The sequence below is a fragment of the Psammomys obesus genome, unplaced genomic scaffold (assembly GCF_907164565.1).
Source record: "Psammomys obesus unplaced genomic scaffold, mPsaObe1.curated_primary_1811, whole genome shotgun sequence".
NCBI lineage: Eukaryota > Metazoa > Chordata > Mammalia > Rodentia > Muridae > Psammomys > Psammomys obesus.
The window spans coordinates 8,268,929-8,283,948 of record NW_026585987.1 but is presented as its reverse complement, the minus strand read 5'-3'; the positions used below and the strand labels follow the sequence as shown (position 1 = coordinate 8,283,948).

Here is a 15,020-nt window from a genome sequence, read left to right as displayed (position 1 = left end):
CACACACACACACACACACACACACACACACACACACACACACACACAAATCCTATATTAAATACAAAAGTTGCAGGATCAGAACTGCAATTGGAGAAAGTGATCTTGGCAGAATATCCTTAAGTCAAAGATGGGAAAAAGAAAAGAAAAGAAAAAAAAAAAAAAAAAAACCCTGGGCCTGGTGTTGCATGCCAGTAATTCCATCACTAAGAAGGAGAGACAGGAGGATTAGAAGCTCAAGGTCATTCTTAACTACACTGAAAGTTTCAGGCCAGCCTAGACTATGTGAGACCCTTTCTACAAAAGAGGAGGAGGAAGGCTGCATTTACCACAGAAATAGCACCTGTGAGCTGGAGATTAGAATCATTGAGAGTGCGTGCTGCTCTTCCAGAAGACCAGAGTTTAATTCCCAAAATCCATGTTAGGAAGCTCATAACAATCTATAACTACAGCTCTTTCTAGTCTCCACAGACTCCTGCACACATATACAGACACACGACTACAAAAACAAAGTCTTAAAAAGCAAATAGCATGTTTTAAGTTTATTCTATTAATAGCATAATAAAAAAAAAGATAGCTAAGAAATTGCAAAAAAAAAAAATGTTTACCTACAAACAGTCCTGGTTTTGATAGTTTATATAAAAAAATCCATCACTATTCCAGTGGCTTAATCCTTTCTTCCTGCTCTTATACGAAGCTCCAAATGAACATTGACTATTTCTATTAAATTTGACTCTGATTTCAGGTGTTCTGTCAAGGACACGAACTTTTTGACTAATCTAGACATTAAAACTCATCATTTGAGGGAATATATTCCAAAAATTTGTGTTAAGACAATGAAATTCTTTCATTTGCATTTTCATGAGCTCCTACTCTCATTTATATAGTTATGTCAGTGTCATTCAGATCTGAGGGTTGTGTCAATATGGAAAAGCTACCATCTCTGCTATTATATAAACTCTATAAAGCATAAAGAGCATAATTAATGAACACCAAATGTTTAGGCATTTTATAGGCTTATCTAAATAATCTTATTGTAGGTATTATGAAGTTTAAATTTCAGATGAGAAATGTAAAGAATGAAAAAAATGAAGTGCTCATCTGCAGTCAGACAACAGTAAAAGTTGAAACTAGAATTCAAAGGCAGGCAGACTTGTCTGATTGGGGTCTCTATGATCCCTCTGTGTTCTGCATATGGGTTATTACTGAAGCTTATCCACTACTTTAGAATAACTGTTATACAACCTAATGCCTTATTTATTTCATGACACCAGTGAGAAGCTCTCAGAACATCAAAGAGAAAGCCTTGTCACCTGAATGATAAGCTTTGACATGTTCTACCTTGGAAGACTAAAAATATTGCTTACTACCAAAGAAGGTGGCTGAATATCTGAAGGAAGAGAAGGCTAGGCAGTCATCTGGGTGGTCCCTGAGACACCAAAAATGCCTTCTACCAGAGACAGCCAGAAAATTCAGGGGCTGTTATCTGCACACCAGCCCATGTGAGGATGACTGTCAACAGTCCTCAATCATTCTAGAGTATCCATGGGATGCACACAACCTCTCCAAAGAAGGCAGGATGAAGAGGAAATCTGACTGGTGAGACCCCTCCATGGGCAATGGGAGTCACATCTTACATTGACCTGGACAGAGTTAAGGGAGAAATATTCCAGTGTCAGATTAATGCGGGGACACATTCAACAGGGGAGGAACAAATAAGTGCACAGGATAGCAAGCCGTCCAGCAGAGTGAGACTCAAGTCTGCCTGCAGGAGTTTCACTCTTACCTTTTCTGTTGGCTGTGGATACACCTCTGGGCTGACCAGAAGCAACAGGGCTAGAGAGCTGGTCAGCCTAGGTTCATGCCTTGTCGATACCATCTCCCTACTTCTAAGTCATCTGCCCTGATTTCCCAATGGGCCAAAGATGTCCAAGCTGTAATGAAATCACCTTTTTGAAGGTGCTTTGGAAAGTCATTCAAGCAAACCTGTGAGTCTATGGTCAGTGGGATCCATCCACACCATCTTGATCCTCAGCCAGCAGGCTGTTATGTCAAAGAGACTGTTATATTTTAAGAAGCATCTTACTGAATAAATTACATACTGTGAAGACTCCTTTCTGTGTTAGAGCCCAAATAGAGGAGCTTCTGGAAAACTGGTGGGTAGGGTGGCTAAAGCTTTAATTTGTACACTTTAGAAAGCCATTCTTTTCTTTGTTATTTTGTATTTAGGTTGTATACATGTGTGTAGGCATATGAGTGCATGTGTGCGGAGGTAGGCCTCAGAGACCTAAAGTTCACCAGTTAGCTTACACAGCCTGGCCAGCCAGTCCCACAGAGCCTCCTGCCTCTACCTCCCCATTGCTAGGATTTAAGTGCATACCACACAAGCAGCTCTCTAAACATGGGTCCTGAATATCAAATGTCTCATGCTTATTGTGGCAAGGACTTTATCCTCTGAACTATCTCCTCAGCCCCAGAAATCCACTCTCTAATTTAGTAGTTCTCCACTTGGGGGTCTCGAACCTCCAAAGTATCAGAAAGCACAGATACTTTACATTACAATCCCCAACAGTAGCAAAACTGCAGTTATGAAGTAGTAACGAAATGATTTTATGATGAGGGTCATCATCACATGAGGAATTGTATTGAGCAGCGAAGCATTAGGAAGGTTGAGAACCACTGGACTGATTCATAGGTGACTTCTATAAAGGGATTAAGCTTCCTTCTTGTAAGTTGTAAGAACATGCAGTAATGTAAAACATATATTCACGTAGCTTGAAAAGTTCTGGGTTTGGGGGTCCAAGAGGACATTAAGGCAGATTGTCCTTTGGGGTAAGATTTACTAGAAGAGTTGATAATACCATAGACAGACACATGGTAACATGGTGGAGGCTCTGAGAGTTCAAGCCCACTCAACACAGACGGAATCTGGAGGAAGGTGGTAAGTTTAATGCCACATGATTGACAGGAAGCCCATAGCATGCACTTGCAGTCAGACTTTCTCTGAACCAGCAATGAGGGTAGAAAGGAACCTAGATGAGTGGATTTTTTCCATTCTGGAAATCAAATCGCTGTAGCTTCAGGGATCACCAGAGTTCAACCACAATGGAGGGACCCTGGTTAACGCAGTTCTCTGCATATTTTGGGCCTTGATCCAAACCGACCTAAGTCAATAGGATTGCTTGGCTGCTAGGCTCTTTCCTTATGTTGCTGTGGCTTCTGACAGATGGTAACCACCACGGTTCAGACATGGCCTGACTACATCCCCCACTGTAACATGTGTTGAAATTTAATCCCCACTGTGAGGCACTGTGAGGGTGAAGATTTAGTCTGAGTGCAGTGTTTAGAGCTGGGGCCTTTGGGAGGTATTTAGGATGAGATAAGGTCACTAGGAGGAACATTTATACTTAAGTACCAGTGTCTTTAAAAAGAGCCAGAGACAGGATGCATACCCATGCTTTCTCCCTTCCTTACGCCCCACCTCTTCTCTGCACCACCTTGGGGTCTTACTAGTGAGGGCATCAGGCACAGCCTTAAGATCTTAGAACAGGATTATGAGCCCAAACAAATCTTTCTTTATAGGTACCTGCCTTAGCTATTCTTTTCTTTGCAAGAACCCATCCTTGGCCGCTCGTTTCCATACTCGCTCTTATATAGTAACAGCACATGACATGAAAAGGAAGTGCTTGCTGTTCAAGCAGTGTTGAACATTACAATGAAAGTACATCCCAGGTCACCCACAGGCATAGACACAAAAACCGCAGACAGCCTGCCTCTGCAGATTTGATAACACCTCTTTTTGGTTCTTTAAGGAACTTCAAAATAGAAAGTAGAGACAACTACTGTCCTGGGTTCAGGTTCTTCCCACAAACACACCTAAAGGGCATTTCCTGAAAGCCTTGCAATTCAGTTGGGGCTATGTGACTGTGGTATGCTCTGACACGCAGAACCCCTCCCACAATCCTTCATGTTCTCCTCGATCCTTTGTAGGTGCGTCTTGAAGACAGTAGCATTACAAGATGGAGAAACTAAACAAAGGATGGTAAGATCTTGAGGTCGCCACACACAAGAGAGTCATCCAGAGGAAACGGCCAACCAGAAACACACACAGAAGACTGCAAATAAATGGAAAATAAATATTGTGTGAAGTCAACAAACTGAAGTTCTTCACCCAGCAGCTGATGTTGATTGGCCTTATTAATACAAGGGCGTGTTTGTATGTGCACACGTGACTATTCATTTTGTTTATTTATTCGTTTGCTTTGTTTTTTCAAGACAGTGTTTTTCTGTGTAACCCTGGATATCTTCGAACTTACTCTATAGACCAGGCTGGCCTCAGACTCACAGAGATCCATCTGCCTCTGCCTTCCAAGTCATTGTTGCCGCCTCTGCTACCACCACCAGGAGATGCATCACCACTCTAGTGACAGTATGAACAAACTTGGAGCAGAAAAATGAGTTTGCTGTCACACGAAGAAAGCACTGAACTGAGCTTGCTGGATTCTTATTCTGTCTGTGCAAAATTAGAGAGACATGTTCAAATTTATTAGCCAATTATATATTCACCAATGAATATATAATGGAACCCTGATTAACAAACCCTTTAGTGTGAGTTTGGGTTTGTTGTTGTGTCCGTTTGTATTTTGTTTTTGAGATGGCCTCACTATGCAGCAGCCCCCAGCAGCCTGGAATTTACAAGGTTCCTGCTTTAAACCTCCCAAGTCCTATGACACAGACGTGTACCACCACACACAGTTTCTTGTGTGAATTTACCTCACATGATATGTTTCTGCAGCTATCTTTGAAAGTGGAGTTCACGCTAAAATTGCTCAAATGATAACTAACCAGCCCAGGGGCATGGACGCCTGCCTAGAGCAGAGGTAATATTCCACATTTAACCACTCTATGGCACTGTCACCAAGAGGTGAAAATAGATGTGAACTCTTTTGCTAGAGTGCTGCCTTCCTACCTGTGTTACTGCAAGCATTATCTAAACTTCCCTAGGGTAGAGATTCAAGCAATTCATACTGCCACTATTTATATGGGAGTATTTAAAAGATAAATCACAGACATGTAACAGGCTCCTAATTCACAACCATCGGCCATCTTATTTATTTCTCCGCTCACTCCAAGAATTGCGAGCAAAGGATCATGGGACCTATTTCTAAGTGTAAGATTAGATCAATAAAATTAGCCATCTGTCCAAGGAAGGCTTTAAATGCAGGTTATATTTAAGTATTATGTTCCCAACTGCCCAGATGTTAGGGAAAAGTGCCTGCTGATAGGACTCCTTTCGCACAATATAAACTGTTAAAAGGCTAATATAAAGTTATTGCACCAAGAAAAATAAATAGCATTAACGTTGTATTAAAACTGAATCAGGATTTGGGGGTGCCTTGTCAGCAAAAAACAGTGTTAAAATTTAAATTGCTCAGTATTTGCAGAGTCAGATAAGAAATGCATCTCAAGTGTCATTAGGGGAGTGAGAAGGGAGAGACTTAGAAAGGAAAGCAGATGAGAACAGAGCCATGGGACAGGCAGCCTCACCACACCTGGCTGGTGAAGGTGCCAGTAGCTACTGTGATTACTCCTAGCTGAATCAGACAGATTTCCTTCATCTAAATTGATTCAGAAGAGGAGGGGTTTGGATATTTTTCAGATTCTGGAATATTTGCATATATGTAATGATGCTTGCCAGAGATGGGATCCAATTCAAAACACAAAGCACATTTTTTTATGTTTCACAAATGCTTTCTACATATAGCCTAAAGGTAATTTATGAAATATTCTAAACAATGTTGTGCATGAAACTAAATTTTACATGTCAAGTCATCTGTGGGGTTTCCCACTTGCAGTACCATGTCAGTGCTCAAAAAGTTTTGGATTTAGGGTTTCCGATTTTGGATTATGGGTGCTTGGTCTGGAATATCTCGTTCTTACCCAGTACTTCAGCTCTTTCAAAGCACAGGTCTGTTTTACTTCCTCTGACTTCTTATAGCCCAGGAAATAAAGGATCGTTATAGGAAGTCCCTGGGCTGGGCCTGTCTCTCTGGGCCTGTCACTACTATGCAGTACCTAAGACCTGAGCTGCCTCTTAGTTTCCCTTTCACAGATGAAGCACAAGAGTATTCTTTCAGGAACAGCTTCCATTCCCCTAATCCTGTCAAATGCACCCCAAATAATTACCAGGTAAAATTCAAGCATCGCTCCAAGGGTTATGCTGTTTTACACAGGAAATCCATTCAAATGAAACACATGTACTTGGCAGCCTCATTTTCCAAACATAAGATCAAGGTATGTGGCTGAACACATATTAATTTATTTATAAAACATCTGAAATGTTTGTAAATCACTACAAATTAAATCAAATACAACGATAAATTAACATGTACAGGAAAGGATACAAAAGAAGTAAAATCATAAATGCTTATATTTGTTAGGATGCCTATAAATACATTTGCACATATACTCTTTCAGGGTTTCCCTTCCAATCCAGATTAACAGTTTCTTCAATTTGCCCTTAAGCACCAGACAGGCCTATCCAATACCTTGGAACATGCGCTACCTCATTTGTTCTCTGAGGATACCTATAAGGTAGGTACTTTCCCTAATATTGTATTTATTCATTAATTAATTTCAGATAATTTCTCTAGTAAGAGAAAGGTTGCAAAGCTTACATAATTCTCCAGGTGTCACTAAATAACAAATAAGAAAGCTCAGAGCTTGGTCGGAAGTTGGCTGACCACTGAAGTGTGTGCCTGTCTCCTCAGCCAGGAGCCATGCTTGCAAGCTAAAAGAACCACTTTGTGGACATGAGGGGAGAATGGGGGGGGGGTGGCTCTGTGGTGACTGGGGTGCCTGTTCGTCTTTCTGCAGGGTTTCCCTTCTACACGCAGCTGTCCCTCACTGGGCAGCAGGAAAAGAAGGCGTGAATGCTTTGGCTCCGGACAGGTGTCATTCAGGCACCTTAAGTCCACAAGTCACCCAGGAGCCTGAAAGCTGGAGGATTACCTCTTCAGAGTTAACCTGGGCTGCATGTCAAGCATGTCTCTAAGAGGTGATAATAACTATAGCCACCAAAGAAAAAAGTTGATCACAAGTCCCCAAGCCAACCTCCAGAAATCCCACTGAGTCTATACACAGTTGCTTAATTAACTTACACCTGCCCAGATCCTGCGGCTAGCTGGCACAGTTTGGCTTGGAAGAGACAAACACATACTGTGGGTGTAGCAGGGTGGGCAGAGGAGCTCAAATCCTCCATGTGTTGACTGTGAGTCAACTGTTGTCAACTCTCCTGGAGTTCGTGTTTCAAAGGCTGAGGCCTAGGATATACTCTAAAAATTCCTAATGCCTAGCTGAAGACCTCTGCACCTGCCTGCTCAGAGCCGGAGACCTTCGCCAGCCAGCTTGGAACTATGCCCTCTGCTGGCTGTGTATGTAATTTTTCCACCCGAGATGCACCTCTTCAATCAGCAGTTCTTAACAGGGCCAGTATCTCATGGTGTATCTCAGGACATAGAACCCAGACTTTGGATCCTTCTCCACAAGGGAGGTACACACCAGTGAACTCAGAAATAGCTTTGGGGAGCTTTTTGTACAACCTGCACCTAAGATTTTGCTATCTATATTTCCTCAATTGCCTTTTTCCCCCCCTGTCAGAATGTACAGGTGATCCCTGTACATGCAGCCTGACATGCAGAGATCATTAAGGAGCTTGGCTTAGCCAGCTCAAGCACTCTGCTGCCATCAAGATGTCATGATGCCAGGTGTGGTGGCACACACCTAGAGTCACAGAAGTTGGGGAATAGAGGAAGCCCGAGTTACCTGAGACCTAACCACTTAACTAACCAAACAAACAAGCAAACAAAACCATGGTATCATTTAGTTGGAAAATACTACAAACCTATTTAACCTCAGCAAGTGAAGTATCCACAGGACAAACCATGGAAGCTGAGGCCCACCATAACCTCAGACATATGGGACTCAACTTTCATAAATCCAGCTTGGAATCAGTGGACACGCTCAGGCCATATTAACCCACTGGGGCAGGGGAACAGAAGACAAACTACAAACTACCATTGCCCAAAGAATTTTAAGGTTATTAAACTCTTAGCTCTGGTGATATATATATATATATATTTCATGGGGCATCACCAGCTAAGAACCACTAGACATAATATGTGCATGAAGCACACACACACACACACACACACACACACAAACAAACACACACGATATATCCTTGTATATTACAGTATAGCCATCCTGACTCTTGGTGCCAGGCCACAGGCATGCCACAGCAAAGACATCCCTAAGAACCACACTGTCAGATCCTGCTGAGATAGCAGACCCACCCTTTATCTGCTGCAAGAGAATGTGAGTAGGCTTGAGTGGTGCCAGCTGCTGTGGGCAGAGGCCCTGCAATGCACTAAGCCAAGGATTCACCCTGCCCCCCCCCACCAAGTACAACAGTACTTGTTTAATAAAGCCAACGTATCTACAAATGAGAAAAGAATTTTTCACTTAAATAGCACACTTCATGGTCTGGCACAGTGGCATACTCTTTAAGTCCAGTACTCGGGAGGCAGAGGCACACAGATCTACATGAGTTCCAAGCCAGCTTGGTCTATATAGTGGGTTCCAGGACAGCCAGGATTATGTAGAGAGACCCTGTGTAACACACACACACACACACACACACACACACACACACACACACACGTTCTAGATAAGGAAGAACATTTTTTAAAATCATGGGTTAAGTTGTCCTAAAAAGAGTAATTAGTAAAAAGAAATAAACTGGATTGGTCCAAGTTCAAATTTTCTTCTTTTGGAAAAGACACTTTTAAGAAAACAAAAGGAATGGGCTGGAGACCTAGCTCAGCCAGCAGTGCTCGCCTTGCAAGCATGAAGACCTAATTTAGTCTCTGGAAACCAGGTAAAACTTCTGGGCATGGTGACAGGTACTTGTAATCTCAATATGGGGAGAAAGAACTGGGGGACCCTTGAGGTTTATTTACCAGCAAGTCCAGCCTAATTGGTTAGCTCAAAACCTATATGAGACCCTTCATCAGGAGAGGTGGATAGGCTTAGAAGGATGACATTTGAAGTTTTCCTCTGACCTCTACAGGAATTCCCACTGTCACACACCTAGGCACACACACATACATGCAAAAGAGGAAAACAAACAAACAAAAAAGAAAACAAAAACAGGCAAGGCTGGTGCTTTCAAAGCACATATCTGATAAAAGACTGCACTCAAAATGTACAAAGAGCACTAAAAAATTCAGTAAGAAAACAAACATCTCTTTTTTTTTTTTTTTTAAGAAAAAGTCAAATGATCCAAAGAAACTTCAGAGGCAAATGACACATGAAAAAAAAAAAAAGTCCAATATCATTAGTCATGAAGGAAACAGAAATTAAAACCATGATGAGCTACATCATTAGACATCTATTAGAAAGCCCAAAACAAAACAAAAACGGGGAAATGACAAAGGAACAACTGTACATTGATGGCTAGCTTTAGTTTTCAACTTGACACAACCTAGAATGATCTGGGAAGACAGTATTAGGAAGGGATTATCTGCATTGAGTTGGCTTGTGGGAATCGTCTTGATGATTATGGTGGTTGCTGTGAGAAGGTCCAGCCCACTGTGGGCCTCACTGTTCTCTAATCAGGGGAATCATAAACATATAATAGTAGGGAAATCACTGAGCGCAAGCAGGCAGGCAAGTGAGCATGTGTGTATTTGTTTCTCTTTGCTCCTGACTGGATCTGACGCAGCTGGCCGCTTCAAACTGCCGTCACTTTCAAGTGATGGAGTACAACACGGAATTGTGAACTACACAAATCCTCTGCTAAGTTTCTTTGTGTTGGGTTTTGGTTCCGTTTGTTTGTTTGTTTCCTCACAGCTACCAAGATGAAACTAGAGCATGTACCAGATGCCGTAGGAAACCCAGGATGACTGGAACTTCCAGCCATTGCTCCTACCGATACGAGACAGTACAACCACTTTGAAAAACAACTCGCTGTTCTCTTGTAAGGTTCAGCCTACCGGAAGTAGTGATCTACTAAAAGCATATCACACACAGAGACACGTATGTAGCTGCATGTAGCAGTCCAATTCACCGCAGCCTGAAGCTGAAAACACCTATAAAGTCATTCCCTAGCGAACAGTTAATCTTTGGTCATCTGATATCTATTAAAGAGACTACTACTAACCAACGACAAAGGAACAAACCACTGATGAGTGCCACTGCACATGGCTTGATCTTAATGGTACTGTGCTGGGTTCGAGAAAGCAGACACAAAATATGACATTCTAGAAGAATCAAAACTTTTAGGAGCAGAAATTAGACCATTAGTTGCCAGTGGCAGTGATGGGGTAAATTTTCTACTAAGGAACACAAAATTATATTATTGAGTAAAGAAAATATTAAAGAAGATATATTTCAAAACAAGCACCTGCAAGGGGAGAACCAGCCTGTAGGCAGGTGATGAGCGAGAGAGAACACGGGCCCCTTAGGCAGTACTGATGGCTGAGGCTCAGCCGCTGAGGATGTCATTGCTGGATATGTCTGTTAGAACTATCGCGGAAAAGGAAGCATTTTCCTAAATGTCTTCATTTCAATAGAGCTGCCTAGAAATGATCTTCACAGTGATGGCCAGAGTCACAGATCTGCCTGTGGACCGTGGGTGGCCTCCTTCCTGCTTGTCCACAGCTGCGTGAACTTGCCCGCCCTTCTTCCTGAAATCCCTGCTGAGAAGCAGATGCAAAAGGCTACAGGCCACTGGTGTTGGTGGCCTTCACACTAACGCAGTTCAGCTTTCGAGAGTTCCTTGGACAAATCACCGAGTCAGTCCTTCAGTCCTATTGCAAAACGAGTTGCTGTCGCTTGCTCCCAGTCTATAACACCACGAGTGAAACCTTTTCAGCACACTGCGTTTATTCGCCATGGAGGCCTGCAGAGGAGGAGTGTTAAGGTGGTGAAGACGTCAGGCTCTCCACCACCTCACTCTGCTACCACCAAGGGACTCCAGTGTCTTTCTTTCCCACCAAAACATTAATCCCCATCAGTCTAACAAAAGGAAGCAAGCGGTTCCCAGTTGTCTGTACACTCTTATGGATGAGGTCAGGGGACAGTAGCTTTTCCTGTACCCACATCAATAGTGTAGGTACTATGTGGCTTGGAGGTCCAGTCATCTTCCATAGGTGACAGAAGTCTCCCACACAAAACAGCAAGGCAAGGCCCTCTACCTTGGTTGCAGGGGCTCTGTGCCTGGGGAACTCAGCCTTGAAAACACCCAAGGCTACATAGTTCTGCAAACAAGACAACTGAGAACTGGGATTTTGTGCCAAATACCAGAGCCTAAATTCTCATTCCACCAGCTAGCCTCCTTGGGGCCTCTGGTAGGATATTGAGCTCCCCTAAGCCACAGTTTTGCCCCCACCCTTGGTAAAACAAAGAAACTAGCAGCGTACAGCTCACAAGGCTGCAGGCTTGATTAAAGAAATCAGTATGTGTCAAGTTCTCAGAACAGTATAACAAGCACTTAATTAGTGTCAGTTATTATTATTTAATTTGACTTAATTTGAGCACTACAGTGGCGACTTGTGAGTCTTGGCATATTCGGAGCTTTCTTTCCTAATGCTCAGGGCCAGGAGGGGCTACACCTTGGAGTGAGGAGGCAAGGTGTTCTTTTCTACCTGTCTCTTTCTAAAAGCAGGAAAGGAGCCTTCAGGTTAATTGGAATCCAAGACTTCGAAACTAAACTGGATTTATCAAAAGTCGATTGAGGCGAGTAAAGAGGAATAGATAAGCAAAACAGACTGCTTTGGAATGCCTGTGTGGTGGCCACGCCACCTTCAAAGCACTGCACACAAGCCGATTTCTATGGTGGAAAACAAGGCCCAAAGTCACTCCCATCTGGATTGGAGCAGGATTCGCTGGTGTCTGGGGAAGATTATAAATGAGCTCCTCTGCTGTTCACATCAGAGCCAACAGGGGCACATTCAGTTTTTAATCTGGACCAATTTTACGGATCAAAAACTAGTCTTTCCGTGGGATGTAAATGAGCCCACAAGGAAAATTTCCCCTGAAGTTTATGAAGTAGCTGTCATTTTCACCCAAGCAGCTTTCCAACCTGAAAGCTGTTGTCTGGATAAAATTATGAAGTAATTAAAAAAAAAAAAAAAGCCTTTCCTAGGCTGGAGCTAGCCTAAATATTGCTTCCACCTTGATGAGGCCAAGAACATTTAAAAAGAAGTTTTCAAAATCACCTCCACTCCTGTCAATACCTCAGGTAGAAACCAATGAAGCAAACATGTAACGTTGGTGACATGAATGTCTGAACAAGATACTGAGTGAACTAGACAGAAATGTGTTCTAGGAGAGGAATGAGAAACACACACACACACACACACACACACACACACACAAGGAACAAATGGGGAAACACGTGTTTTAAAGCAGGTTGTTGTGAAACAATTTTATGGCCTGTGTGAATGGATGAAGTCTGTCCTTAAAGAACTCTGCACACGGCACTTAGCTAAGCGACCGTATGTATGAAGGTGCTATTCAAATGCGGTGGCGAGATGGTTTCACGTGCAGAAACCTGCAGAGGGCAGGTGATCTTAGGGCGGTTTTCTTAGGAAGAAAGTTCAGAGGAGCCTCCTATTGAAATGCTGGACGGTGAGCGAGCACTCAAGGAGACAAGTTGCAGTTGCCTCTCAGATGAACCTTGACAGCGCGCAGACAGATTTGTCCGAATCCGAGTGTGGTGCGGGGGCGGAAGATAGTCCTTACTATGAAGTCAGGTTAGGGCACACAGGTGACCCCACATACAGCCTGACGACTGAGATAGCTCCTAGGATAAAGGGCAACAGTCCTACTACTCCAGATAGAACCTTGAGCGGTAAGATAGACTTAAGCAGCCAAATGGAAACCTGCCAAGATTGTTTTCTTTTCACTCTGATAATTTTTTTTTTCTAGTTTGCCTCTTGCAGAAACATTTGTGAAGGCAGACTCCACTTTCTGTGAGGTTTTGCAGGCTGAATTCAAATAGTTAGACTGTTTTCCATTGTTCAGAAGACGTAATTAATCCCATAAGACAACCCCCACTTGCAAAGTAAGCTAAGAAAAAGCAGATTTTTTTTTCCCCTCACAATTCTAAATATGGTCCTGGCCAACAAAGAATAGGAATTGTTACTCAGAAGCAATGTAAAAAAAACTTTATTGTTTAAAATGTTCTACTTTCCCTCATGACACAGGCAAATCAATGTAGATTAAAAACACACACACACACACACACAACACTTTTTACCTAGAGGAAATGTGAGTTTTTGCTTTGCTTTGCTTTGCTTTCTTTTCGATCCTTTGTACCAGCTAGCCTACAGTGCATACACATCTTTGTTTGAACAGCCGAGAAAAGACAGGAGTTCTAAGAGGATCAGGCTGACCCACTGTGGGCTCCTTTCTGCAAGAGAACCCCAACAGCAGAGAAAGTGCGGGTCCCTCCCCACCAGATGCTTGGGACAGGAGAGCCAGGAAGGGGGGGGGGGAGGGCTCCGGGCAAACCTTCAGACACTCAACAGGAAATGGCTAGGCTCTAGGCAATATGAATCCAATAAGATGTTCAAAGAAACAGGAGGAGCTGTTGAAGTCCTCTGCGCTCTCTCATCGGAGACAGAGCGATCGCTGCCCCCAACTTTTAGCAGTCTGGGGTCCCGTACAGAGCCCACCACCTCTGCTAGCTCTGGAAAACAGGTCGTTTCTTTAAAAAAAAAAAAAAAAAAAAACAATCTCTCTGGAAGCGCCTGTGCTGGGGGAAGGAGAGGCTCACGTCTCGGCCGGGCTCTGAGCGGAGCCCACGCTGGTCAGCGGAGAGAGCGGCGTGAAGCTGTCTGCTCCGCAACCCCACCAAAGGCCGGGACCGGGGTGCCCGCCACGGAGCGCTTTACCTGATTTTCGCAGAGCGGTTCGGAGTGACACGGCGCCGGGTGGGAGGCTGCAGGCCAGGAGCAAGAAATGCAGCAAGAAGGTTGGGATTAAATCCATCTCAGAGACGGTGTCTGCAAAGTTTCGCCAAGTCCCGGGCTCTCAGGGAAAGGGCGTCTCCTGGGGGGACGTGGAGGACGCCAGGGAGGCGAGGGTGAGAAGGTGGGGAGCCCGCTCGGGGGTCCGAGGAGGCAGGGCGGCAGTTGGGAGGCTGGCTGCTGGAGTGGAGCGGGCTCGCAGCGGCAGAGCGTTTCGAGGCTGGGGAGTGGACGCTGGAGGCCGAGGGGAGGGACGCACTGGCAGCCCGAGGGAGGGCGGCTCGACCCGCCGGAGATGGAATTACAATCTAGTGGAAGAGCGAGCGAGGGGCAGGGTCTGAATCAACCCACTCCTCGCCCACCTCCGGAGCAGACAGCCCCCAGCGCAGCTCTTCCCCGCGGGTGACCTAGATCGGGGGCCTGGGTGGGACCGAGTTCAACACTCCGCAGGAGTTCGTTCACTCAGACTGAGTACCCAGGGTCCTCGGCTGGGTCCTGACCCTGAACTTTTGGGGTGCCTCAGTTCCACTAGCTGACCCTTCTTCCCCGACGCCCCTCTGGGTCCGCTTGCACCCAGTTTAAACCACTTTTCCTAACGCCTCAAAGGCTACTCTACTCCGTCTGAGACTCCAGAGGAAGCGCAAGGGAGGGGCCGTAATTTGCAAGCGGGGACGAGGTGGGCGGGGCTGGCCGAGTCTGGGCTGCTAAGAAGATAAATGGGATTTAAGGCCCACAGATGGAGAGCTGAAGTTAGGCCACTCAGATGCAAAGGCTAAATGAAGATTAGGGGCTGGTGTCCGGGGAGCAGGTCCCCTTGTGGTGGCGGAACTATGCAACTTTAGACCCTCCAGAAAAGAATAACAAACTCCAGGTAATTCTGGCAACTCCATCCCCTCTGGGACAGAGAAGGTCCTCCCTAAAGGGGGCGCTGCAGGGCCAGGCTGGGGTTGGAGAATAGAAACAAGGCAGGGTCCAGCATTTAGC

At 44.4% G+C, this 15,020-nt stretch overlaps 1 protein-coding gene across 2 annotated transcripts in view; it reads right to left on the bottom strand.

Moving 5' to 3' along the window:
- Egflam (EGF like, fibronectin type III and laminin G domains) overlaps window positions 1–14,099 on the bottom strand; it is a 179,968-nt gene extending 165,869 nt beyond the window's left edge. For both annotated transcript variants that reach the window (XM_055601137.1, XM_055601138.1), the window contains exon 1: window positions 13,962–14,099. In XM_055601137.1, coding sequence (XP_055457112.1) covers window positions 13,962–14,058 — 97 coding nt within the window. In that variant the 5' untranslated portion in view covers window positions 14,059–14,099. The remainder of the gene's footprint in view (window positions 1–13,961) is intronic.
- Between the last annotated feature and the right edge of the window lie 921 nt (window positions 14,100–15,020).